At 40.9% G+C, this 26,401-nt stretch overlaps 1 protein-coding gene across 1 annotated transcript in view; it reads right to left on the bottom strand.

Annotated features, from left to right (window-relative positions):
- ttc21a (tetratricopeptide repeat domain 21A) overlaps positions 1-26,401 on the bottom strand; it is a 101,465-nt gene that overhangs the window by 51,637 nt on the left and 23,427 nt on the right. Inside the window, exons 6-12 of the mRNA XM_039753643.1 lie at positions 25,328-25,485; positions 19,818-19,902; positions 19,564-19,662; positions 14,674-14,866; positions 12,555-12,652; positions 12,185-12,385; positions 3,245-3,374 (exon numbers count right to left, since the gene is read on the bottom strand). Coding sequence (XP_039609577.1) covers positions 3,245-3,374; positions 12,185-12,385; positions 12,555-12,652; positions 14,674-14,866; positions 19,564-19,662; positions 19,818-19,902; positions 25,328-25,485 — 964 coding nt within the window. The remainder of the gene's footprint in view (positions 1-3,244; positions 3,375-12,184; positions 12,386-12,554; positions 12,653-14,673; positions 14,867-19,563; positions 19,663-19,817; positions 19,903-25,327; positions 25,486-26,401) is intronic.

Here is a 26,401-nt window from a genome sequence, read left to right as displayed (position 1 = left end):
TAACTCAGTTGGAATCCCAATTAATTTTACTGAATCAGCCCGCAATCTAGGAGTTATCTTTGACTCTAGCATGTCATTTAAAGCGCATATTACAAAGTCGTCCAAAACCTGTTTTTTCCATCTTAAAAATATTAGGAAATTAAGGCGCTTTCTAAATAAACAGGATTGTGAGAAATTAATTCATGCATTTATCTCTAGTAGGATTGACTACTGCAATGCGGTGTTCACTGGCTGTTCAAACTGTTCTCTATACAGCCTCCAGTTAATCCAAAATGCGCTGCAAGAATTATTACAAGAACAAGAAAATATGAACACATAACCCCAGTTCTTAAATCTTTACACTGGCTCCCAGTTAAATTTAGGGCAGATTTCAAAATCCTCCTTTTAACATATAAAGCATTAAATGGCCAAGGTCCGCTTACTTGTCTGAACTTATCATGACTTACAAACCTGAGCGCACATTAAGATCTCAAGATGCCGGTCTGCTTAGGATTCCAAGGATTAATAAAATAACAGTGGGAGGTCGAGCTTTTAGTTACAGGGCCCCTAAACTGTGGAATGGTCTTCCTGCTTCCATAAGAGATGCCCCTCGGTCTCAGCCTTTAAATCCCGGCTGAAGACTCACTACTTCAGTTTAGCATATCCTGACTAGAGCTGCTGATTAACTGTACATACTGCATCTCTGTTGTTAGTCATTAGCACTATAACATAAGTAACATGATAATTATATTTGAATACTAACCCTCACCTATTCTGTTTCTTTTCTCGGTACCCAAATGTGGCCATTGGTGCCACGGCCCACCTGCCAAGTTGTTTGCCTGCCTATGGTAAAGTCATCCCTGATGGAGGATCACAGGAATCATGGGAAAGAGAGGTCCTTTCATCGGAGCAATGTTTCAGCCGTGGCATGGCCAAATGGAGATACAGCTAGATGGATGAGGTCTCCAGGACTCTAAAAATATCGAAACCTAATTATGTCATATCATCTACTGTTAAACCGTAATTCTAAAATTTTTATTATGCTGTCTTAAGGAATTGTTCTGTTGTGTATATTGTATTGTATTGACCCCCTACTTTTGACACCCATTGCACGCCCAACCTACCTGGAAAGGGGTCTCTCTTTGAACTGCCTTTCCCGAGGTTTCTTCCATTTTCCTACAAGGTTTTATTGGGAGTTTTCCTTGTCTTCTCAGAGAGTCAAGGCTGGGGGGCTGTCCAAAGGCAGGGCCTGTTAAAGCCCATTGCGGCACTTCCTGTGTGATTTTGGGCTATACAAAAATAAACTGTATTGTATTGTATTGTATTGTACATGTGTTTAAAGCGTGTGGGATGGGTATTTTAAGACTTAAACTATAATCAAAAATGTTAATTTATATGGTCTTTCTATACCGCAGATTTTCATCTATCGCTGATGGGTCTAGAACGTAACTTCTGCAATAGGTGGGGGATCACTGTATATGCCTGCATGATGCCTCACTGGCACTGTGACTGCCAAGACAGAAATTTTCTTTGTTTTTATTTTTCTTGCGTTTTAGCCAGTCTGGTGTGCATTCAGACCATAGTGTGTGTGTGTGTATAAATATATATATATATATATATTACACAGTATCTATCAAATAATACAAAAGTATACAACACATGTTTTGCCCTTATTGGGGCTCGTCAGGTGTCCGGACTTTTGCATCCCCTTACAGGGATTGAACGTTGGACGTCATCGCCCAAAGCAAAGCCTCTGCCATTAAACCATGGCGGTTGGTTCGCTTATTTGACAGGGTGAAGGTCAGAGTATCACATTCTTAGGTCTGAATCAAAATCGGATTATTTGAGTGGCTACCTACCAGGTTTACTCTTGTGGTTGGTCGGCCAATTGGCAGACATCCGCCATGCCCTCTCAGTTGCGAGAAGCAGATCATAGACATGATATATACTGTAGTACCGGTCAAATAATATGAAGAGTACATGATACGTGTTTCACCCGAATTGGGGCTCATCAATTGTACGCACTGTTGCCTCACCTTGCTGGGATCGAGCCTCAGAAGTCAGCACCTGAGGCAAAGTCTCAGACGTTGCACCATGGCGGGTGGTTCACTTACTTGACAGGGTAGATAACCATCTAAATATCAGATTGTGACCAGACCTATACATGTAATTCTCCAATCTATATCCTGATTAAAGACAATAAGGGCTTATTCTCCTTCCACACTATAAGAACAATTACTATTTCTTCTTTTGCTGTTTCGTTTGCTATTTCTGTTTGTCCTTCTCCATTTCCCCCAGGCAAGCTTTGTTCTCCTCCTCTCCTGACTGCGAATCCCATGGCAGAAGCAAAGGGCTCCTTTTTAAGCCAGACCTGGGAGTAATTCTGACACATCAGTGATGTAGCCAGGAAGCTGTTGGAAGTGGTTAAGGCGGAACTCCCACCTGACAGGGGAGTCTGCCCACAGTGGCACCCAAGGACATGTGAGGGGAATATTCTCTCTGCTTTTCACTTTGTCTACCCATATAGTGTTTTATAAGAGTGTATTTGTACATTTTTAATTTACTAATTAATTCAATTGAATTCCTATTGAATATGCTCTTATTAAGCACACTCCCACTTATGAACCCAGTGTTCTATACCATAATTGCAAATCTAATATAAAACAAAGAAACATCATTCAATATTTAAAAATATACATGTTAGTAAAGGGTCATTCCATATAGAAATTACAATAATTTAATTTTGGTTAGAAAACAATAGGTACAATCATATGTGACGATGCTGTTACATACAATAAGAGATCGAACTGGAGCCGTTTATTCCTGTGAGATGTTTTTTCAGCTCACCACATTCCCATCAAATTTCTCTCTCAAACCCCAAACACTTTACGTCAAACAAGCTCACGCTGTCATAAAATATAAAAAATGCTCCTAAAGAGTAAAAAGGCACAATCCAAGCCATCAGTTTGAAAATGACAAATTTCAGTCAATCAGTCAACCTTTATTTCTTGTAACAGGACACAGTCGTGCAATCTGATGTTGTTTTGTCACAGCCACAGAAGATTGGGCTTGAATCTCTGACCAGTTACCGTCTGTGTAGTATCTTCCCACTACCCCTGTCCTGTGTGTTTTAATTTCCAGTGCTCCATTTTTCCTCCCATAATTCAAAGTGAGACTCTAAGGTAGCCCAGTTTGTCAGATTTTGGGTGAAGTAATAATGCTGTTTAAAAAAAAAGAAGAAGAAGAAGTAACCATTCTGGCTTACCTGAAATAAATTTCACTTTTGCCATGAGGTAGACTGCTTCTATTAGGCCTGGGGTTATTTTTACTATGGGTTCCAGTATCATTGATGATTGCTTTACCATAATGGGAAGTGGCTGACCAGGTTGCATAGGCTGAAATCAGAAATTAAAAATAAAATTAATTTGGATCTGGACTTCAATGAAGTATCAAAATAGCGTGTTACCTGTCTGTACTAAAGTATAACTTGTATAACATTGGATGATTAAGCCCATCAGGCCTGTCTGGTTAGCTTATAGTTTAGTTGTCTCAGTGACGGCTCAGATGAATAAACTAGTGTTATACAAGTGGGTAAGCCATTCAGCTCAACATTCATGACTCACCCCCTGTATACTGTACTGCACTATGGTTCACAGTTGAGACCGATCATTCACCAAAACAGTCCTCTTTATGGTAACTCAAATTAGACGACTTTATCAGCGATTTTAAGGTGTAGCCTTTATTTAAAGAATCTTAGAAAGTTGGAGGCAAATGGCAGGGAACTCCTGTGAAGGCCTGTTGCGTGGTCTCTCATACCCAGTAACTCGTCCCAACAATATCAGACAGGTTTGATTTTATCTTCAATTGTAGGAGTGGGCTGTTTGTGCATGAGAGCTGAGAACCAATGAATGCTCATCCAGGAGTACAATGAATATAAAGCAGCAATGGGTGTTTTGGACCTTACAAACAGAAGAGAAGTTTGTCTGTCAGATGACTTATGTATTATGGATCACAACAGACTGGAAAACAGGAAAGAAAAACTAGGGCTGAGATAGCAGCTGAACTTGCCATACTGGTTAGCCCTTCGTACAGCACTGCATGTCAGATAAAGGGGAGAGCTTAACTGTGCTGGAAGGTTGTCACGCAATTGTAAAATTTGGCATGCCCAGCGATTTTCAGTTTTGTAAATTGGAATGGCCTGGTGACAAGACCAGCATCTGCAGTTGGTAAATCTGACATTGATAACATCAGCTTAATCCATTTAGTCCGTAAAAGGGCTGCACAAAGACCGAATTCATAATAAACAGCACAAGGCATAAACCAGCCCTGGAAGGTATGCCAGTCCACTGCAGGCAACACTCGAGCACATGCTTACATTAGCCCATAACAAGCAAATTTAAAGCCAGTTATTACAGTAACCTAATATAAATGTCTTTGAGCTGTAGGAGAACATTCAGAGAAAACATGCAAATTCAACACAACGCCTATCTTGGGAACCATACAAGAGCAGTGAAACATTAGTGCTAGTCCCAGTGCCACAATGTTACATCACAAATTTTCTCAGATCTTCTTCTTCATCTTCATCTTTTGGCTACTCCAGTGGATCATCTTCTTCCATATCTTCATGTCCTCTACATCTTGTTCTGTTAGACCCACCACCTGCATGTCCTCTTTCACCACATCCATAAACCTTCTCTTAGGCCTCCGTCTTTTTCTCTTGCCTGGCAGCTCTATCTTTAACATCCTTTTTTCAATATACCCAGCATCTCTCTTCTGCACATGTCCAAACCAATGCAATCTCGCCTTTCTGACTTTGTCTCCCAACCGTCCAACCTGAGCTGACCCTCTAATGTACTCATTTCTAATCCTGTCCATCTCATCCTTGTCAGACCCAGTGAAAAACTTAGCATCTTTAACACTGACAAATTTTCTCATAGATTGTGAAATAAACTATTGGATAAATAAAGGTTCACTAAATCTGAAAAGAAAATTGTATTGAGGTATGCAATACAAGTCATGACAGTGAGGATGCCTTGGATTGGGTTGCTAATGCCATTGATCACAAAGTCCATTGTGAATCTTGTAGATTTATCAAAACAGACTGTAGGCCTTTACTAGTTGTGGTAGTAGTACTGTATTGTCACATATACTGAGTACAGTAAAAGTCTTGCTTACATATCAAACTATCATAAAATACGCCACTACTTTTACAGTTATTAAATAAATTTATAACTCATTTATGGAGCATCTTTGCTGCCATTAAAAAGATCCACTTCCACAGGGAAGAATTTAGACTAAGAAAGATGTACCTTAGTCAACTGCTTCCTACATGAACTCACATATATTAAGGCCGAAACCGTTTCATGAACAGCAGCCAAGGCATCAGTAGCATTCCAGCAGCATTACATCTGAACTGTCCTGCCTCTGTTGTTTTTGTGCTGGGGCAGCTTGAAACAGCCACAGACGACGGAACTGATATCCAGTTTTTTAACTTCTATTTCTCCTGCACATTGTGCTGGAATTTCTTTTGAAACTTTTGCAAGACTTCTTATGAGATGACTGTATTTTATAGATGAATAAAAAAGTAAATCTGACATTCTGCTTTTCCCTTGGTATTTCATGTAGAGTAGCATGTCTAAAGGCAGCATAGCACTTTGCAGAAACAGAGCTGTATTTAGCTTAACCATCTGCTTTGTTAATCCACTGGCTTTCTTTACTATTCTCTTCTCTTCATAATTTTTCTGTAATTGATTCCACCATTCCAGTTTAAAAAGCAGCCAGAGTCTGTCCGTTGATGAAAGTGCAATGCCCTGCTAGATTCCACATAATGGCAAAGGTCTATCACCTATCACCAAATACAGTACATTTTACTGTATTGTAATGTACAATAACAGTAAAGTGAACTGAATTAAAAGTTGAGTCCATTGCAGGAAACATTACCCAACATGCCAATGCAGTGCTCATTTAGGGACATCAGTTAGTTTAAGCTGCATGTCTTTGAAAAGTGAAGAGAAACCAGAGTGACCATGGAAAACTCATTCAGACACATACTGCCCACAGACAACGTCAGGTCCCTGGAGCTATGAGGCTACAGTGCTAAAACCCTATGCATCCATGACATCCTCACTTCATTCAGTAAGCAATATAAAAGCATTCAGTCTGCAACAATTTTCCTGAAAAGAAAAAAGAGAGAGTGGCAATGATCCAGTCAACAAAGACGGGTATTGTGAAGCCTTCATACTTTGGACATTGGGCGGCCAACAATGTGCCACCTACAATTGACAGAGCAGTTAACGAAGAATGGAAGGAATGCGGCTCCTATGTATATGATTGGTGAATGAAGCATCCAAGGATCATAACTCTCTAAAATGTGAGGCCATGTACTTAAAGAGCACACCACCCTGATGGTATGTAAGGACTACAGTATATCCAGTATTTCTACACATGGATACTTCCATTTACTGTGCAGCAACTTAACTATTCAATGGCTTGAAGACTTTTGTGCCTGTTTACAATTGCTTCAGTTCTGTAACTGCAAACTATATTTTTAATCAAACCTGAATGCTTGAACAATACAGTAACTAAAAGAGTTATAATGCTGTACAGTAACTAAAAGAGTTATAATGCTCTGAAAAGTGTCCAAGTTAATAATTTTATGCTATATAAGTGACTCTCTGGGGCACAGCAAAGCTGACAAGCCTTGGCAGTTATCTTGTCTTGATTTTACTTCATGTAGGAGTACATTTATGTTGTTTGATGTCATTGAGTAGAAAAAATAGAATTTATGTTAGCAGAAAATGGATTTCCACTTGTGGACTTGTGGCAATTCATAATAAATAATTAAGTTAACAAAAAAGCATTAATAAACAATATAATTTCATGGACTGGGCAGATGCATCTCTTTGTCGTAAAGCATTTGCTGACCTATGCAGGGCAGGCTGATTCTGTCACAGGCTTATATTCTGACCAATTCTGTGCCTCCTGAAATCTATCACAATGCTGGATTAGACACAAATTTGGTTAAAACAGCACACGTAACCCATTTGACAACCTGTAATTTTGGATGAATAACATAATATTGAAAATACTAAAACATTTACAGTATGAAAAATAAACAAATGCCATTTGCTAATGGAGACCATTACAACTAATTCTTACCTCTAAGTTCTAATTTTTATTAAAACCTTTGTTCAGGATTTGACACTTTTATGTATGAGAGAATATACTGTACCTTAAAGCAATGTTTTCTAAGCTGTGCTATCAGACTTTGGTTTCTTGCAGTTTATTAATCAGAAAAATTGTATTCCTGTTATTGGACTCCTCCTTTAACTAAGTATGATTTTTTTTTTCATTGCCAAGGTCTATCATGGTCCTGACAGAATTTGGCTATCCTAAAAAAGGGCTGGAGCAAGTCACTTTCATGCCTGGCCAGGCCACTTCAGCATGTTGTTAACCACAGCCAGTTGCCAGTATATGAGCATAACAATGACTGCAGTCCTTGTGAGGGCCTTCACCTGCAAATGGAACGGAACACACAACTGAAAACGTGGGTGTCTGGCTAATGCAGTGCTGCCAAATGGCTGCAGAGTCCCGAGTTCACATACTAATGTGTCTGCGTGGGGTTTGTATTGTTTCTCTGTGTTCGTGTTAATTCTCTCTGGCTCCTCTCCAAAGGGACATGTAGGATTATTACAGGCCCGTAAATGCTTGGATGATATCCAGTGCTGGGTGATGGAAAACTATTTGCAGCTAAACGGGGGAAAAACAGAAGCTATTGTTGTGGGCATTCTATACCAGATAAAATAAAATAAAAGTCTGGTTGCACTCATATTACTATAAATGGCCAGATGATTCCCATATCCTCCTTAGTTACAAACCTAGGTGTTAAGTTTGACCCCACTCTTACTTTTCAAAGCCATATTGTCTCTCTATCTTTGACACATTTCTATCACCTCAGGGATATAAGAAAGCTCAGAAAAACTCTGTCAATGCCAGATGCTGAGAAGCTGGTTAATACTTTTATATCATACCGTTTGGACTAATGCAACTCTCTGTTTGTTGGTCTTCCCAAAAAGACCATCCAGAAGTTACAGTGAATCCAAAATTGTGCTGCATGTGTACTTACTAATACATGAAAGTGCTCCCATGTACTTCCCCTTTTCTTTTTATTTTATGTTGGTGGCCTGTTAAGCAGATCAACTATAAGATTCTACTCCTCGTCAACAAGTGTCTTACTACGTCTGCACCCACGTACTGTATCATTGGGACCTTCAGTACTTACTCCATTCACTTCTGCTGTCACTCTCTCGTCTCTAACTTTCTGGATGTCTCGCAGACAAAGCTGCCTACAATGGATGATTGAGCCTTCTGCTCTATTCGTCTGTGCCTATGGAACAAACTGCCCAGTATGTAGAGACCTCGCCATACACGACCATTTTTAAATGGAGATTCAGTGTGCATTTAGTGATTTCTGTTGCTTATTTATTTATTATATTTTTTATTGTAATTTTATTGTACGTTTTAATGTATCATTTTAATGAAAAGCATCTATATTGCCTATCAGGCAAAGATTGGAGTAAAGGATACACTTACTGTATCTATCTTCTCCTCAAAGCTTATTCTCACCTGGAGAAAGCTGGCTGCACTGTGAGGGTTATGTTTTGCTTTGCGCCCTTCTCCACCATAACCTATCATCTGTTGAGGAGGAGCGAAAGCTTTAGATACGTCAAAAAGTTTGATTTCTGGTTTTCGACTGATCTCAACATTTTTGGGTCCCCTGATACTGAAAATATTGGTATCTTGATGATGCGTGTGTGTCTGTGTGTGTCTGTGTTTCACAGTATCTTGAGGACTGTCCAGAGCTAAAATAGCTGGACGGAAAAATACCAAACTTGAAACTTAAGCCTATTATGAGATGATGATGTGCTGAATAGTTTTTGAGTCAAATCATGCAAGAGAAAGAAGCACTCTTGAGCAGAGGTCCCCAACCCCCAGTCCGTGGCCCACTACCGTCTGACAGCCAGGCCGCAAGAGAACTGCTAGCAACAGAGACTCACTCAGTGAAGGGCTACAGAAAAATGGCTGCCCCCTTCACTGAGGACACTTTTCAGACCACTAAGCAGGGGTCGGGGACTTTGCAGCGACGCAGAAAAAGGAGAGAGACCGAGCTGAGAGAGACCAAGTTGAGGAGAGATACGAGCACATACTACTTTGCACTACAGGCATACAGTCACTACTGGGCACCCCATCTTTACCCACTCTGCAGACTCAGTATCCAGCCAGGCTGGAGGAGTGCTGTAGGACCATGAGGAGGAAAATATGAGGTGGCAGTGGAGCAGCAGCACGTGGGGCAGAGGCAGAAGATACCCATTGTTCAAGTTGGCAGATAAAGTGGCTGCATTCAAAGCCAAACTTGATTTATGGGGCAGACACGTGAACATTGGGACTTTTGATATGTTTCAAACATTAGCGGAGGTTGTTAAAGATACCAAGCCAGGTCCTTCTTTCTCCCAGCTGGTGTATGATCACCTATCTCAGTTTTCAATAGAGTTTGAGCATTATTTCCCAACCACCGAACCTCCGAAATGGGAAGGAATGGATCTGTGACCCATTTGTGAATAAGCCAGGTGAATCAACTTTGTCTAAGCTTGAAGAGGATCAACTGCTTGAGGTTGGAAATGATAGTGGCCTTAAAAATATGTTTGAAACAACTTCAAATATCCATACGTTTTGGATTAAAGTCAAGGTGGATTATCCTGAGGTTGCCACGAAACCAATGAAAAGTCTGCTTCCATTTCCAATATCCTATCTTTTTGAGGCAGCGTTTTCTACAGTGACAGCAACCAAAACGAGATTACAGAGTAGAGCGAACATAAGCGCCACACTTCGCGTGTCACTGTCTTCCATCTTCCCCAGATGGGATCGTCTGGTTGCAGGAAAACAAGCTCAGGGCTCCCACTGATTCTGCATAATGGTAAATTGTATAATTTCTATTACAATATTATAACTTAATAATAATAGAAATGTAATGTACCTGTATATTGTGTATAAAACTGCCCTACAAACCCACCCCGAATCCACCCCTCCATTACCAGTCCCTGGAAAAATTTGCTTCTATAAAAGCGGTCCTTGGTGTCAAAAAGGTTGGTGACCACTGATCTAGAGGAACCCTCAAATACCATAATTCTGCAATTAATTATGAATTGCTGAAATGTTAGAGAATAGTTTGGGTAACCTGGTTCCTCTGGCGCAAAGCCTACTGATGTTGACGTCTGAATTGTTTTGATTTCTGCAGAGTTTTCAATGTCATCTTTTTAACATGTAAGCTCAAAGATATGCAGAAGGATGAGCCTCTAGTGTCTTGAATAACAGGCCGTAGATTGTGAGAATCAAGGAGTTTGTTTCTAATATGGAGAACCACAAGGAACAGTCCAGTCTCCTTTTCTCTTTGTTCTGTACACCTCAGACTATAAATATAACAGTAGGTCATGTCACTTGCAGAAATTCTCAGATGATTCTGCACTTATGGGTTCTATCAATAAGGGGGATGAGACAGAGTGCAGAAGTCAGGTGGAGAAATTTGTTCCTTGGTGCAAAAAGAATTGTCTGCATCTTAACATCAGCAAAACCAAGGAACTGGTTATTGACTTTTGTTGCATCAAAGGACCTCTATGTCCGGTCACTATTCAGGAAGGATACAAAGGTGGTCCACTCCTGCAAGTACCTGGGGATCCACATTAATGTCAGGTTGCGCTGGTTTCATAACATAATGGAAATATATAAGAAAGAGCAGAGTAGGCTCTCTTTATTCTTAGGAGAATGCGTTTCCTTTAATGTAGGAAGTGACATCTTCTTTAACTCTGTGATGGCCAGTGCAATTTTCTAGGCTGTGGTGTGCTGGGCTTGTAACATCACTTCAAGAAAGGCCCACCAAGTCTATAAACTAATTAAAATGTCAGACTCAGGAATAGGATGCACTCAGGACCACATTGAGGTCATAAAAAAGGAGAGAATTAAAATAAATCTGAGTTCCAATTATGAACAATGCTGCACATCCTCTCTCTGATAAACGAATACTGAGGACTTCTAGCCAATAAATTATTCAGCAGAAGGGTGTCAAGAAACGCTGCGAGGGCTTGTTTATACCAACAGTGATATGCCTGCATAATGCTTCACTGGGACTGGGACTGCCAGGAGAGAGGTTTTCTTGCTTTTTAGTCATTCTGGTGTGTGTTCAGATCATATATACATATATCTTATATATAAACGTCTATGCGTGGAAGTGTGTGTGTCTGTTTGTCCGGTCCGGAAGTGAGAGGTGGTAAGGGCTGCTCACTTAGCTGCTAATACATAATAATGTATTTATTTATTTAAAGAGAGAGGAGAGGTTATGAGCACGCACTGCTACAGCGCACTGCCACACCCACCACATGACAAAACAACTCAGGATCCCAGATTAGGACCCGAGTGCAGCCATGCAATGAGTGACACCTCAGCACCACACAAGTTCAGATGGAATGGAACCAATGTGAGGTTTTTTATGGTGACCGGAGTGCCAATCCTGCCACCAGCCCCCAGATTTTTCCTGCAGATTAACGTCATACCCAGGACAGAACAATTGCAGGTTAAGAGCCTTGCTCAAGGGCCCAACGAAGTAGAGTCACTTTTGGCGTTTACGGGATTCGAACCGGCAACCTTCCAATTGCCAATGCAGATCCCTAGCCTCAGTGCTGCCACTCTGCCCGTATTATTTAAAGAGCTGGTGAAAAAAGCTAACTTTCCCCCTGGGCACAACTGACGTTCTGTATATCTAAATTATTGTTTAAGCTGTGTGGTGAAGAAACAAAAAGTATTGCTACTATTATTGTTAGTTAGGTTTCCTCCCACATCCCAAAGATGTGCAAATGAGGTTACTTGAGTGTGGTTCTGCGTGCGATTGTACCCTGTGATGGGCTGGTGTCCCATCCTGAGTTTCATAATCCTTTGCCCTCAGTTTGTGGCCCCTCATGACATGGTATTAGAATAAGTGCCATAATGAAATCAATTGATGCTGTGAGTGAATACGTAACATATAGCAACCTAATATCCTCAGACACACTTAATGCAGTTCAAGGTCTTGGCTGACTATTGTATATATGCCATTTGTAAAACAAATTAATCAAACTAGTGGAACAGCAAACTTTGTGTCTTTCACAAATGGATTTACCTGTTGTGGACATAAAGCCAAATATTCCTTTACAACATTTAGGAGAAAACTAGGATTGAGCTTCTCAAAATATTCCATTCCCAAAGGCAGGCCCTCCATTCCAGAGAAGTGCAGCTGTATGGCTTCGTTGAGCAGAGCGTTCACAACTTGTTCCCCTTTGTCTTTTCTTGCAGAGAGAACTGCTTCAAGGTATGCAACTTCCTGAAATCAACAGAAGACGAATTGATTCCATGAGTTGCAGCCATGCATTTATTTACCAGGTCCACTGACTTCTTTTAGTAACCTTGTCACAGAGGTTGTTAGGCATTTTAACAAACCAGAGACTGTCAGCCCAAGTGAAGTGCAAAATTTTTAATGCTAAAACACTTACTGGTGACCTCCCGATGGATTGCTGAACCTCCCTTAGAAACTCCAGTTGCTGCTCTGCTTCCCCTAGTTGCCCCTGAAGGAGTTGACACTGAATGACACCTGAATGGAGAAGGAACTTTAATGGATGAATCTATTCATCTGTTTTACAAATTATTCAGCAATCTATTTATCTATCCTTTAAAAAAACAGAAACAGAAATTAGCTTGTTTGTGTCAGTAATGACAAACTATGGACTAAAACATTATTAATTTGCAAATCTTCAAAACAAACAATTCAACACCCTGGAATGAAAGGTATGAATTGCCTTCTGAAAATCAGTTAGAGCTATCCATGGAATTTTTACTTAATGCAGGCTATTTCATTCCAGGTGGCACAGTGGTGCAGCAGTTAGTGAAGGCATTTCACAAACCTAACATCCTGGATTACAATCTTGTGCCTGATCATTGTCTGTGAGGAGTTTTCATATTGTCTCTGTGCCCCCTTGGTTGTTCCCCTGGTGCAGTGGTTTTCTTCCCATATTTTAAAAATGTGCTAGTTTGGTGAATTGGAGGTTTTAAAATGTTGTGGGTGTGTGCATGAGTGGGTGCTGTGTTGGAATGGTGCCCTCTCCTGGGATGGTTACTGAATTGCACATAATGCTGCCTGGGTGGTCACAAGCACCTGTGCTCCTGAACTGGATTAAACAGTTTTAAGAATGTAATGTCATATCACTGTAATCAAATACATTTGTATGAACAGTTCACCACAGCTGTGACAATGCAGCATGATTTTATTAGGAATACATAAAGAGCCAGTAGCAAGATCTGCACCTGCCATCTTGTGGTTTTACAGTATATGTAAAATGTAGGATGGTAACATTTTTTCCACATTTCAGAAATTTTAAAAATAATCCGTCCATTATCAAACCATTTAATGCAGTTCAGCATTGAGGGTGCAGGAGCCTATTATACTGTAGGAGGTATCGGGCACAAGGCAAAGCCAATATTAGATGGGCAACCAATCCACAACAGGGAATACTCCCGCATACATACCTGTACACCCTTATGCCTTAGCAAGTTGAGAGTCACCAGTCAACCTACTATGACATCTTTGGGATGTGGAAAGAAAGTACACTTAGACACAGAGAGAACATGCAATGCCAGCTCAACAGCAGACTGGCCAGTATTTGAACCCAGCTGTCAGGCAGCAGGTCTCTAGCAAATTAGTATAATATTAAGATTACTTTCTCAAAAAAAAATCCATTCTGATGCTGTCCAGCCAGTGTCAAAAATGCATGTCAGGGTATCTCCTCACAGGCTCTGATGAGGTATGTGATAATCTGCTGGGGCGAGAGGGGGCGCTGTGGCTAACATTCTCTTTCCCTTCTCTCCCTGCAGCTCTGAGTGAGAAACCACCCAATGAGGACAGTTAGCCCCGCCCCTTCCAGTTTGTGCTATATAAGAAGCCAGTCCGCCTGAAAGGAGGCGTCTTTTTCAATCAGAGCGACCTGCTGGATGGAGCTCCAGTAACAACTATCAATTCTGTGGCAAAGAGCTGAATTCTTTTGTTATTATTTGCCCAAAGGGCTGCTTGTACAAATGTCAAAAGGGCATGCTATTTGTTGGACTTTATTCAATTAAACAGGACGATGCAGTTGGTGTCCCAGCTTTTCATCCTTCCTGTGACCTGTTATTTCTGCACATGGCCACACCAGTGATCCCTGGATGTAAAAATGGTGTATAAAAAAAAACAAAACAGCAGCACACACCAACAGCAATACACCTGCCTAATGCCTCACTGTGACTTTCTTGTTTAAGTGTTCAGAACATAGTGTATATATATATATATATATATATATATATATATATATATATATATATATATATATATATATATATATATATATATATATATACACACACACACAGTATATCTATCTGAGGACAAATAAAATTCTATTTCTCTTTCTATTTATATTTTAAAATGTTTGCTCCATATCTGCTGCAAGTCAATCTTTACCTAGTCAGGAAAGCTCAGACACAGAATAGAAAAATCAGGGGTTAAACCAAAGAAGCGTTCTTGGAAGCTTTGGTTCTCTTCTCACCATGAAATGATCAAATAAGCCATTAGTGAAGTAGTACCTGTAAGAGCTGCCAGATTGTTTCCATCCAATTTCATTGCATTGGAATACCAATAGGATGCCTCCTGAAGTCTGGACTGAAAGAGTAGCAGGAAACCGAGCTCATTGGCAATGTCCGCCGCAGTAGGTGCTTTCATGAGTGCGCGCTCAACTGCATTAGATATTTGCTGTAACAGCATTTGGTTGTTTCCACACTGTTATAAGACCAGAAAGAATACATTTATATAGACAATATTGTGCCAAATGAATTTTACAAATCTCTTTGGTTTATTTTACACCAAGGTCTAGCTATGTTTACAGCAGAGTATACTATGCTGGCTTTCAGGATCAAGCTATATAACTTGACCCTCATGTCCTCCTACCTACTTTATCCACTTCAGGGTGAATTCAATTTATTTTTGTATAATGCTCTTCACAAAGTACAGGCTAAGAGTTGTAGACCAAGTTTACACTTAAAATACAAATGATACGATTTTACAAATTACATAAATGTGCATAAGAAAAGCTAAACTATAAATTAGATTAAGGTCAGGTCAGGTTGGGGAGTATGCACTGGTACAGTGTGTTGCCGCAACCACCAGATGATGAAACAGCTCAAGATCCTGGCTGGCAACCCCTCAGGCAGACATACGGTCCAATCCCAATGGAAATGACCCTCTATCTTCCAAAGCCAGGTGTTACGTGGGTGGCCCCTTGGCCTCATCCAGCCACTCGGGTCCTCAATAATGAGAATCCTACAAGCCGGATTACTCTCAGGGAATTACGCCACAAGGCCATAGTGCCATAACTGACGCTCCCTCACACTGCAGGTAATGTGCCTTATTGACACAAAGTCAAACCAATGGTACCCAAGGATTCTCTGAAAAGACACAGTACAAAAGGAGTCCAGTCTTTGTCTCAGGACACTGGATAGTATCCATGTCTCGCAACCGTATAGCAAGACAAGACTCTAAAGACTTGGACCTTAGTCCTTTTGCATAGCTATCAGGAGCACCAAACACCTCTTTACAGCGACCTCATGACCCCACATGCTCTCCCAATCCATCTACTGACTTCATAGGAAGAGTCACCAGAGACATGAATGTCACTGCCAAGATATGTAAACCTCTCGACGAGGTTGACATTCTTTCTGCAGACAGACACATTGCTGATGACTGTGCCCAAGAGGTCATTAAAGGCTTGGATCTTAGTTTTTATTAGGATACTCGCAAGCCCAGACACTCAAGACTCCTCACTCAGTCTCTCAAGAGCCCCAATCAGAGCCTCCATTGTCTCCGCGAAGATCACAGCATCAACAGCAAAGTCAAGATCATTGAAATTTTCTTCGCCAACAGATGCCCCACAGCATCTGGACCCCACGACCTTGCCCAACACCCAGTCCATACAAGCATTGAACAAAGTAGGAGCAAGAACACACCCCTGACGAACCCCAGAATCAACTGGGAAAAACGCTGAGGTCCTGCCTCCACTCTGCACAGCACTCACAGTGCCAGTGTACAGGCCGGCCATGATATCCAGCAGCTTTGTTGGGATCCCACAAAATCTCAGGATGTCCTAGAGGGCAGCTCAATCAACTGAGTGGAATACTTTACAAAGGCTGCAAAGAAACTCTGCCGATATTAAACACAGAGCAAAATGAGCAGCTTAAAATTGATTAACATACATAGATCTAACAAATGTAAATGAATATTATTATCAAGAAATCATCATTGTCACAGGGAAGCATCTGGCATAAGGCAGAAGTAACTTTGGTGGGACACAGAACACACTAATGGGCGGGCACTCCTACACTCACACCGGGCCAATTTAGCATTGCCAATACACCAAACCTAAATGTCTTTGGGATATGAGAGGAAAGCAGGCTATCCGGAAAAACATGGAAGGGAGCATATAAACGAGCAGGATAGTGACCAAGCTTTGTGATGAATTGTTTTATTAGCACTCAACTATCAAGTAGAAAATTAGACCAAGGATAACACATTCATTCACCAAGAAACAGGACAGTGCAGTTTACTGGCTAACAGAGCAACAGGGCGTGGGGACAGCTTCCTGTGCAGTCAGATTTTCCTTTGTAGAAAGCACAGTAATGTGCACCATGTGGCGTTTTGGCACATTTTAAAATAAGTGCTCAGCAGTGATGTCAATGATAGGCATAAAAACAATTGATTAAAAAGATGTGTGACAATTACATTGTGTTATGCAAATGAAAAAAAGTAAACAGGTAAACACACAAAAGTGTGAAGGAGGCTTTAGGGAGTAATATTCCTGGTTTTCTACCTTCCGAGAAACCTTTAAAATCTCCCAAAACTATTTTTTAGTGAGATTCACATTTCACAACTGCAAAATCGCAAGTAAAACAAACCATAGTGTTGGTTTTGCAAAACTATATACGAAATGAAACTCGCCTGATTCACACATCGCTGGTCAGAATGGAATGGGTAAGAAATATTCCAAATAAACAGCAAGTGACTTTCAATGCACACGGCTTCTCAGTACAGTTACTCCAGGTCGTGTATTCAAGTAAAACTTTGTTGCTCAATCTCACACTGTTAAGACATGTTGTTTCCCTCATAACTATGTGAAAAGATAACAGATCTCTCTTGTTAAAATATTCACACATTTTTGACACTCTACCCCAGCGATATATGAAGGTGGAATGTGCATCAACTGTGTTTATATTTTTATTACAGAGTGCAAAAGGAAATCCATGACCCTCAACTGGATCAGGCAGGTGTGAGGTTTCATTTTTTTCTCCAGCCACTAAAAAACATGTATTTTAAATTAAATTATGTCTTTAAATTGGCCCAATATGAGTCAGTGTTGGCGTGTGTGAGAAATGGCGCCCTGTCCAGAGTTCATTCACACCTAGTGAGGCAAACACTGAGAAAAGGCAGTGATGGAGGCAGGAGTGCTGCTGTAGGTACCTGGAGTTGTGGGGGCACCAGCAGTAACCAATATGCCACCAAGTTTCTCCATCTCAAAACTGCCTAATAACAATGTGCTGTCACACACGTGCCATTGGGAGGCAGCTAGAATAATAGTAGTACCACACCAGACCACTGGGTGGCGAGCTGTGCTGACTCTCTCTCTCTCAATCCTCTTCAGACCATCCACAGGAAATCTCGCTAGGTTCAAGTTCCATTGATGACAACACTTCCGATTCCAAAGATGCCACTTCCGGATCCGGTGTTATTGATGATGTCACTTCCGGTCCTGATGACGTCACTTCCTGTACTGGCCTTTAAAGCCACCATCTTGCCTCCATACCATCAAATCTGTTTTGGACTTCAACCTGAACACAACTCACAAAAATGAACCTTTTGCAGCCAGGGCACAATATACTTTATGGGTGACTGCCCCAAACCTTTTGGATGTACTTGTGTCTTTCTTTTAACAGTGCAATAATGCCTTAAGCAGAATCCAGCAGTGTAGATGAGCAAAGGGGAGATACACACTAATTAGCAAGTCTGTATTGGACTATTTCTTCTTAAAATTGTCTTTTAAGTTTCTAGATATTCACAAAACATCAGAAACAAGACAGTATAACAGGTTTCCCAAGCGAGGTAAATTTCACCACTCAGGGGTAAATCTACTTAAAAATGGTGAGGTCACCAAGATCCTCTTTCAACAACTGAGCATCCAAAATCGTAGGTGAAAAGCAAGAACAAGCGTCTCACTGACTGATGTGAGGCTCATGAACTCAGGGTGTTTTGTTGTGGTATTCTGGTATCTGCTCATCATTAGTTGTTTTTAAATAAGTGAAAGAACATTATTGTGTGCTATCATTATTGGTATTGTTATTTGAATTTAAAAATAATAAAAGCAGTATCTTAAAATTGCCGTGTTGTCATTTGCTTTTTTATGGTAACAGTATAAATTCAAATTACGGAACAAAACAGGGTAAATTTACCAAAGCAGGGGTACATTTTCTTTCAAAAACTTGCCACTGGGTAAACGGAGGGAAAAAGGTTGGGAACATCTGCACTATACAATAATTAATATAGTGAATGTATAAGACAAATGTAAAAAATCCATGGAACAGACTAACTTATTTAACCATTTAGTTTATGTAAAAAGCCTTATTTAATATTTTAAAACAATACCATCACAATTCTCACCACATCCTCATTTACAATCAATGAAAGTGCCTGTAAATCTCTCCTGTGTATCTGTTACTACTTGATTTGCAGTAGATATAAGATAATAGTTGTAAGATGATTCTCACGGCTCATAACGATTCTAACCTAAGGTTTTAGCCTTTCAGAGCATGCAGGTAGATGTGTTATTGCAGAATTGTCCAATGTTGTACGTGTAATACATAACAAACCTTTCTGAATCCAGTTCAAAAGCTGAGTGATGCCAGAGCTTACCCCAGCAGCAGTGGGTACAAGGCCGGAAACATCCCTGGACAGGGTGCCACTCTATTGATGGGCCCACGTGCACACCCATGTTAACAGCCACTCGGGCGTCAATTTGGAAATGACAGCTGGCTTAACTTGAACATAATTGGGAATATGGGAGAAAAACCAGACTATCCACAGGAAAAAATGTAAAAACAGGTGTGGCACTCACAACGCTAAATCTGTACAGCTTAAGTGCCTCACCGCCACCTCCACACTACCATGCCAACTCTGTTCGTCATACATACTGTACACACTTACATTTGCCCTCCATAGCTTGAATTATGCTGAATTTTAAACACTTTGTCACCCTAAACTGGATTAAGTGGATTTTAAAAGAGACAAATGAAAACATTTTGAAGCAGAAGATGCTCAAAGCATTGAAACACAACACGGGTTAGCACTAGTTATTCATTTCTAAAGTGCAGGGACTGCATATTCCTTTGGGGATGAGGTGGATCAACACAGCAGACATTTGCAGTACAACTTACCAGTTTGCTGATGGGACTCAGTATTGTACTGTGAAGACTTGGATTGCAAGGTTCGACAGTTTCTAGAGCGCTAATGATTTCACCAACATGAGAAGTCGTCTATAGGAATAAAAGAATAACCAAACAAATATCTGACACCACTTGCAGAAAAATATACATAGTATTAATTAAACTGAACAGCAGTAATCTTCATACAAATACACTAACCCACACCAACTAATACTTATACAAGCAAAGAGGCGAGTTTGATTTACCTTTGCCAGGTCACCTTCCTTTGCCAGGCTGTAGACAGCCATGATTTGCAGAGCTTCCAGATTAGTTGAATCCTTCTGTAGAATTCTAAATCAAAGAGTACAAAGCATAAATGTCTCTCACAAAAATGAATGGGAATCATAGCTCCAGGAGGCTGGATATTAATACACATCTCAGTTACAGTCCATGTGATCTTTGCATGTTCTTCTTGTCTCTTGACTGGTTTTCTGCATGTTCTCTACTATTTCTCTGATATCTCATAGATATTAATTAGCAATTCTAAATTGGTACAATATGACTAAGTATTGCGGTGGATAGCACACATGTGTCGGTATCCCTGCCAGGATGAGTTCCAACTCCTTACCTGGCCAGGAGGCCAACATAGCGAGTGGGCAGAAGAGAGATAGGGTGGTCTCTGTCTCAACTAGAAGATGGACAGAAGATGCCAATGTGAAAATGGATATGCTGGCATCCCGGTGAGGATGGATCAAAGATACTCGCCTGGACAGGAGACCAGTATAATGGAGCACAGGAGAAGACCCTGAAGTACCCATATAAACATCCACAGGGCATGCTGGGAATTATAGGAACCCACCAGGGGGTGCTACAGGGAGCTGTGATCTCCACTTTGTAGAACTTCCACCTGAACCAAAAGCGCTTCCTACAAACAACATCCTTGCACCAGAAGTACTCCCAGGTCATACATAAAAAAAGCTTCTCTACCTCACCCTGGCGAGTTGGAGATGAGCGGAAGAAGACTGGAGGAGAAAAACAGTTAAGAGAATTGCATTTGGCAATGGATTGAGACAGAAAGCTTTTTGAAGGTATTTTGTTAAATGAAATACTTTACGGGAGTGGTGTTTGCGAGGTTGTGTCTGGGGTTTGAGTTGCTGCTCTGCCCCCTACAGGTCACAATTGTCATGACAAAAAGTAATGGAAGATGCCTGTTTTTCTCTTTTCTTCATTGTCTTTTCACTGTCTCTTTTACTCTTACTTTTTTAGTAAACCATGGAAACCTCTACATGTCAGCTTTTATTTGTAGCTTGCATCTCTTATTGCTTGTCTCAGCCATTATTACTGAATAAACACAACACATTTTACCGATTAGTAGATAACTTCCAGGGACAGCATCACTTCTTCTCTCTGCCAAGAGGAATGTCTTTGATGCCACACTGCATCAGCGGAGAATCTTCTTTTAACGCACTCTCAAATAAAGCACTGCCCTGATGTACAACCTTTACATAACCTCAAAGTGCTAAGCTGAACCACAGGGCTATTGTGGTCTTAAATTCGGGTTTCTCTACGCTGATGGCTTTTGGTCTAAACCTGTGCATTACCCTGCTGAACTAATGAACTATTTGTAAAACTCACCAAGAAACTAAAGCTGCCCAAATTTGCAATATTCGATTCTATTGGTCGTGAAGTCAACTACCAGCAACTTTGGTAACTTGTTTCATTATGCATCTACCACCAATGTGACATTCTCACAATCAAATGGCATTTTGAGCCCAAATGTAATTCATATCAGTGCAATTGCAGTACCTTAATTTGGGATTTCAAATTTCCTTAAATTGCTTTTTGCAAGATCTTCCACAACAGCAATCATTTAGCCACCAAATTCAAAGGAGGTTTCCACCTCAGTGAATGGTGTGGCAGATGTGCATGTTTTTCTGACTGGCTATGCCACATTGGTCCAGTATGAACGACTGAGTAGTCTCCATGGGTTGGACTGGTACTCTGTCTTTTGCTGGCTCCTGAATATCACCCAATACTGCCAGGACCGGCTCTGGCTCTCTGTGACTTAGCATTCAAGAAAAATGGAAGAACTCGATTTATGTAGTAGATTACTTTAGGTAGTTTCTACAGTTGTTATTTTATGCTGTGGGTATAGAGCATTATGTGAAGATCTGTGAAACAATCTCGCACTTTGCGTATTGGTGCCTCCATTCCTTGAATCACTTCATTCAATGTAAGGTCATGGGTGTGTAGTCCACAATGAAAGGGATGACCAGAGGCAGCCTTAGGGGTGTGCAGGGACTAGGGCTGACCAACCCCATGTGGGGCTGGTTACGTCAAAGCTGTTACTGGTACAGTATGTGTTGACTGTAATAACCTGCGCATAAATTTAATAAAAATAATATTAGCATACACCTGATTTTCTAATTACAGTATTCAGCTAAATTTTTGCAAGATAACACGCGGACTTTATCAAAATATAATGATATAATCTATTACAAAAGTACAATTCATAATTCATGACAATACCACGACAGAGCAAAATGTGATGCCCAAATTACCCAAATTACAAGTATACATGTACGAAATTTGACCTTGAAGAAGGATTTTAAAAGGGTTCCTCATAGAAGCATCTCAAATATAAACTGCTCAAAAAAATTAAAGGAACACTTTGAAAACACATCAGATCTCAATGGGAAAAAGAAATCCTCTTGGATATCTATACTGATATAGACTGGGTAATGTGTTAAGAACAAAAGGATGCCACATCGTTTGATGGAAATGAAAATGATCAACCTACAGAGCCCTGAATTCAAAGACGCCCCAAAAATCAGAGTGAAAAAATTATGTGGCAGGCTAGTCCATTTTGCCAAAATTTAATTGCAGCAACTCAAAATTGTACGCAGCACTTTGTATGGCCCCTGTGTTCTTGTATACATGCCTGACAACATCGGTGCATGCTTCTAATGAGATGACAGATGGTGTTGTGGGGGATTTCCTCCCAGATCTGGACCAGGGCATCACTGAGCTTAAAACTTAAAACACTGCTGAAAACACATTACTTTAACATGGCCTTTTTATAACTTCATTTTAATCGTAATTTAACTTAATCCTGATACTCTGTATGTTCAATTCATCATAACAACTATTCATGGTGGCTCTAAAATCGGTACTGACCCCTACTCTCTTTTCTGTTTCTTTTCCGGTTTCTTTGTGGTGGTGGCGCCTACTCAAAGCTTCATGATGCTCCAACAATGATGGACGGATTAAAAGGAAGAAGTCTACGTGACCATCATCATCATCAAGCCCTTCCGTGAGAACCCTAAATCCAAAGAGGACTGTTTCATTTATGCTAGGTAGAATGCCCAGAGGGGACTGGGCGGTATCATGGTCTGGAATCCCTACAGATTTTATTTTTTCTCCAGCCGTCTGGAGTTTTTTTGTTTTTTCTGTCCCCCCTGGCCATTGAACCTTACTCTTATTCGATGTTAATGTTGATTTATTTTTTATAATTATGTCTTTCATTTTTCTATTCTTTAATATGTAAAGCACTTTGAGCTACTGTTTGTATGAAAATGTGCTATATAAATAAATGTTGTTGTTGTTGTTGTAGCTCCTGGACAGTCTGAGGTGCAACCTGGTGGCATTGGATGGACCAAAACATAATGTCCCAGAGGTGTTCTATTGGATTTAGGTCAAGAAAGTGTGGTGGCCAGTCAATGGTATCAATTCCTTCATCCTCCAGGAACTGCCTGCATACTCTCACCACATGAGGCCAGGAATTGTCGTGCACCAGGAGCCACTGTACCGCATAGGGTCTGACAATGGGTCCAAGGATTTCATCCTGATACCTAATGGCAGCCAAGGTGCCTTTGTCAAGCCTGTAGCGGTCTGTGTGACCCTCCATGGATATGCCTCCCCAGACAATCATTAACCCACCACCAAACTGATCATGCTGAATGATGTTACAGGCAGCATAATGTTCTCCATGGCTTCTCCAGACCCTTTCACTTCTGTCACGTGCTCAGGGTGAACCTGCTCTCATCTGTAAAAAGCACAGGGCACCAGTGGTGCATCTGCCAATTCTGGTATTCTATGGCGAATGCCAATCGAGCTGCATGCTGCTGGGCAGTGAGCTCAGGGCACATTAGAGGACATGGGGCCCTTGGGTCACCCTCATGAAGTCTTTCTGGTTGTTTGGTCAGAGACATTCACACCAGTGGCCTGCTGGAGGTCATTTTGTAGGGTTCTGGCAGTGCTCATCCTGTTCCTCCTTGCCCAAAGGAGCAGATACTGGTCCTGGTGATGGGTTATGGACCTTATATGGCCCTCTCCAGCTCTCCTAGAGTAACTGCTTGTCTCCTGGAATCTCCTCCATGCCCTTGAGACTGTGCAGGGAGACACAGCAAACCTTCTGGCAATGACACGTATTGATGTGCCATCCTGGAGAAGTTGGACTACCTGTGCAACCTCTGTAGGGTCCAGGTATCGCCTCATGCTACCAGTAGTGACACTGACTATAGCCAAATGCAAAACTAGTGAAGAAACAGTCAGAAAAGATGAGGAGGGAAAATGTCAGTGGCCTCCACCTGTTAAACCATTCCTGTTTTGGGTGTCATCTCATTGTTGCCCCTCTAGTGCATCTGTTGTTAATTTCATTAACACCACAGCAGCTGAAACTGATTAACAACCCCCTCTGCTACTTAACTGACCAGATTAATATCCCATAAGTTTCATTGACTTTATGCTATACTCTGATTAAAAAGTGTTCCTTTAATTATTTTGAGCAGTATATATATGTTACAGCCAAAACCCGAAGTTCTGCCAGTTCCTGAATTGGCCGGCCATTTTGCATTTTGGCCTAGAGGTGTGAATTACTAGAAATGATCAGTGTATATGCTACTTTGGCCGGCCATTTTGCAAAGTGGCGAGAAATCCCTGGCCAAAATTTGATGTGCTGAGGTAAGACTGTCTGCTCAAGGTGCGAAGATGCTTAAAAATTCAGATGCAGATTCAGAAGTGAGTTTTCCATTCTGCACGAGAAACTGCTCACACTGGAATCCGTAGGCACAGAAGAAAAATCACTATGTACCGTCGTGTCTTCCCAATCACTGACTGGCAGCTAAGGCTACACTCGATGAAATTGCACTACAAAGTTGGCAACAAATCGCCGCTCATGCCTTTTTTCTTCCAACTTTGGCCGATTGCCCATTGCTATTTTGCAAACTAGCTGGCCAAATCCTGAAATCAAGGAAAGATCGGACATTGGCTGGTCAATTTACAGCGACATTGGCCATTTCCTGATTTGGCCGAACACTTCCCACTCTGGCCGAATTTCGGATTTTGGCTGTAACATATATACTGGAGAATATAACTTGACAAATCCACTCGAACGGGACACGTGGACCTCAAAAGTGGGCCCCCCTTACGTGCAAGGCCTACGGCAGTCGCCCCACTTGCCACCCCCAAATGCTGCTCTTGGGGATGACAGACAATCATGTTGTACATACAGCCATACACTCACATTCATTCACACTGGGCATTCACACCAAGCAGTGCAACACACCTAAGTCAGAGATGTGTGAGGAGTCTGCAGGGAAAGCATATGACAGCATAAAAAAACATGCACTCTACACACAGAGACTTTTATATCATCCGCATCCACATTTAATACCATTAACTCTAACTTTTTACCCAGTGGAATGCTGAAACGGCTAAAGGTGTAAAGACTTTCACAAAGAACTGCAAATATTACAAGTTAAATTATTGTTTTTACCTCCGTGCAGTTTCCAAAGTTTGTTCCCAGTTCTGCTGAGCAAGAAAAAGCTTCATTTTCATAAGCAATGCAGGCAGAAAATTAGGATGTGATACTATTATCTGGTTGACAATTTCAAGGGCTCCTGAATAATTCTGCTTGATTGTAAAATATTTCACCTATTTAGGAAAAAAAGTCGACATTTATCGAATGTTATTATCATTAAGTATTTTCTTAGCTATTTATTTATTTATTCATGAAAAATTTCATGAGGTAAAAAAAATGAAAATCTTTCCTAAATATCTTCTTCAGAAATTGTGTATTACAGATTGTTACAAAGTTTTACACTAAGGCAATATTAATTATACTTACTGTGTTGTCATATACGTTTCTATTTTTGTTATTTTACTTTAGGCTTCTTGCAAAAATATTTTTGACAAAAATAGACAAGAAACAGAATGAGGGGGCGCAGTGGTAGTGCTGCTGCCTCGCAGTTAGGAGACCCAGGTTTGCTTCCCGGGTCCTCCCTGCGTGGAGTTTGCATGTTCTCCCCGTGTCTGCGTGGGTTTCCTACGGGCGCTCCGGTTTCCTCCCACAATCCAAAGACATGCAGGTTAGGTGGATTGGCGATTCTAAATTGGCCCTAGTGTGTGCTTGGTGTGTGGGTGTGTTTGTGTGTGTCCTGCGGTGGGTTGGCACCCTGCCCAGGATTGGTTCCTGCCTTGTGCCCTGTGTTGGCTGGGATTGGCTCCAGCAGACCCCGTGACCCTGTATTCGGATTCAGCGGGTTAGAAAATGGATGGATGGATGAACAGAATGAGGTCAAGGTCCCTTGCCATTTAATATAGATTGTTCCTACTAATGTTTATGCACTACCGTTCTAGCGTCCGTTATTGTAACAGGCTTAATGTCTAGTGTAAGTATAAATGTTCATAGTGACTGATTAGCAAACCATTGTTTAGCTAGTTGTATGATATGGTAGGTATGTGTCACACACACACAGCACACAAGAACTAATATTCTTTGAAGTGCAGTTGGTTTAGTAGCTGAAACCTTTCATTCTACAGAAGTAAAGAATTCTTACCTTCATGTAAT

This window comes from Polypterus senegalus, chromosome 5, assembly GCF_016835505.1.
Source record: "Polypterus senegalus isolate Bchr_013 chromosome 5, ASM1683550v1, whole genome shotgun sequence".
In the NCBI taxonomy this organism is placed as follows: domain Eukaryota; kingdom Metazoa; phylum Chordata; class Cladistia; order Polypteriformes; family Polypteridae; genus Polypterus; species Polypterus senegalus.
The sequence above is the reverse complement of the archived record's forward strand: the minus strand, read 5'-3'. Positions and strand labels throughout refer to the sequence as shown.